The sequence below is a fragment of the Manacus vitellinus genome, unplaced genomic scaffold, assembly GCF_001715985.3.
Source record: "Manacus vitellinus isolate BGI_N305 unplaced genomic scaffold, ASM171598v3 scaffold_52_pilon, whole genome shotgun sequence".
NCBI lineage: Eukaryota > Metazoa > Chordata > Aves > Passeriformes > Pipridae > Manacus > Manacus vitellinus.
Window position 1 is genome coordinate 3,040,240 of NW_021940628.1, and position 1,862 is coordinate 3,042,101.

At 67.2% G+C, this 1,862-nt stretch overlaps 1 protein-coding gene across 1 annotated transcript in view; it reads left to right on the forward strand.

Moving 5' to 3' along the window:
- The window catches only part of COL16A1 (collagen type XVI alpha 1 chain), a 20,525-nt gene extending 19,356 nt beyond the window's left edge, over window positions 1-1,169 (forward strand). Inside the window, exons 43-46 of the mRNA XM_029963054.1 lie at window positions 12-194; window positions 286-462; window positions 709-786; window positions 888-1,169. Coding sequence (XP_029818914.1) covers window positions 12-194; window positions 286-462; window positions 709-786; window positions 888-1,090 — 641 coding nt within the window. The 3' untranslated portion in view covers window positions 1,091-1,169. The remainder of the gene's footprint in view (window positions 1-11; window positions 195-285; window positions 463-708; window positions 787-887) is intronic.
- Window positions 1,170-1,862: the final 693 nt, after the last annotated feature.

Below are 1,862 nucleotides of genomic sequence, written 5' to 3' on the forward strand. Positions count from 1 at the left end.
GGCTGCCGGGCCCCCCGGGGATGATGGTAAGGAGGGGTGGCCGTGGAGAGGGGGGGGTGCGGGACCCCGTTCCCCGCGGGGCGCGGTGGCCGTGTCCCCTCGCGTGTGTCCCCTCGTGTCCCCCCAGGGAGACGTGGTGAATTACGACGAGATCAAGCGGTTCATCCGGCAGGAGCTGAACAAGATGTTTGACGGTAACAACGGGGCGGTGGCGACGAGGTGACACCCCGACCCCCGTCCCCGCCCCGTCCCCGCCGGCACTGAGCTCAGTCCCTGTCCCCGCAGAGCGGATGGCGTACTACACCTCCCGGCTGCACTTCCCGGTGGAGATGGTGGCGTCCCCGGGCAGACCCGGTCCCCCCGGGAAGGATGGGCTGCCCGGCCGGCCGGGACCCCCCGGCTCCCCAGGGATGCCGGGGCAGATCGGCAGAGAGGGGCGGCAGGGCGTGCCGGGCATGCGGGGTAGGTGCTGCTCCCGGGGGCAATCCCAGTGTCCCCAGGGCATTCCCAGTGTCACCGGCATGTTCCCAGTGTCCCCGGGGTGTTCCTGGTGTTCCCAGTGTCCCTGGGATGTTCCCAGTGTCACTGGCATGTTCCCGGTGTCCCCGGGGTGTTCCCAGCATTCCCAAGATGCTCCCGGTGTCCCTGGGTGCTGGGATGTTGCGGTTGTGCCAGAGTCTCACCCTTCTCCATCCACGTCCCTTCCAGGTGAGCCGGGTGCCAAAGGAGAGAAAGGCGAGAAGGGCATTGGGGTGATGGGGGACAGCGGCCCCCCAGGACCCCCAGGTGAGCCCCCTCCCTCCATGTGGCCACCAGCCCCACGCCGGGGCTTGCTGCCGCCCTGGCACTTCGTGTCACCTCCCTCTCTATCTCTCCATCTCTTCCAGGTCCCCAAGGACCACCAGGCTACGGGAAGATGGGCCCCCCGGGCCCCGTGGGGCAGCAGGGCATCCCTGGTATTCCCGGCCCCCCCGGTGCCACGGGGCAGCCGGGCAAGGCGGGGCACTGCAGCCCGGCAGAGTGCCTGGGGGCCGTGCCCATGGAGCAGCCCCTCTTCCAGCCCAAGAACGTCAAGGGCCCCTTCGGCTGAGGGTCCCCCCAGCCCCCCGGCTTTGCTGTTAATATTGTTGTTTCCCCGCTGTGCCGGGGCCGTGCCTGTCCCGGGGGGGTGGGATCTGGGATCGGGGGTTGTACAGCTCCGTCGGGATGGCGAGGGCGGGTGGATCCTGCCCCGCAAATACACCTGTGCTGGTGCCCCCGCGCCTCCCGCTCCGTCAGCGGCACTGAGGGGTCTCTGCGTGTCCTCGGCCCTGTTCCCCTGGGATGCTGCTCTGGCTGGTCCTGAGGCCACCCCAGCTGGGGGTGTGGGCCAGCTCCCTGTGACCCTGGGACTGATGGATGAGGGGATCTGGGAGGAATCCCAGCCCTGATCCCAGGGGATCCTGGCCCTGCTTCAGGGGAAATCCCAGCTCAGCTTCCGGGCAATCCCAGGTGTGATCTTGGGGGATCCCAGTCCAGTTCCTGGGGGTATTCCAGCCCTGATCCCAGGAGCTGCCAGCGATGATCTGGGGGTATCCCAGCCCTGATCCCAGGAGATGCCAGCCATGATCTGTGAGGATCCCAGCCCAGCTCCTGGGGAGATCCCAGCTCTCAGAGAATCTTAGGATTCTTGCCTTGCTCTCAGGCTCATCAGGGTCCCGCTCTTGGTCTGATCCTGACCATGCTTGGAATCTCTGGGAATCCCAGACGATCTCCCACGGTGATCCTAGCCCTGCTCCTAGGCAGTGTGTCAGTCCCACTCCCAGGGGAATCCCAGCCCTGATCTTAGGGGGTTGCCAGTCCCACTCTCAGGCGGATCCTAG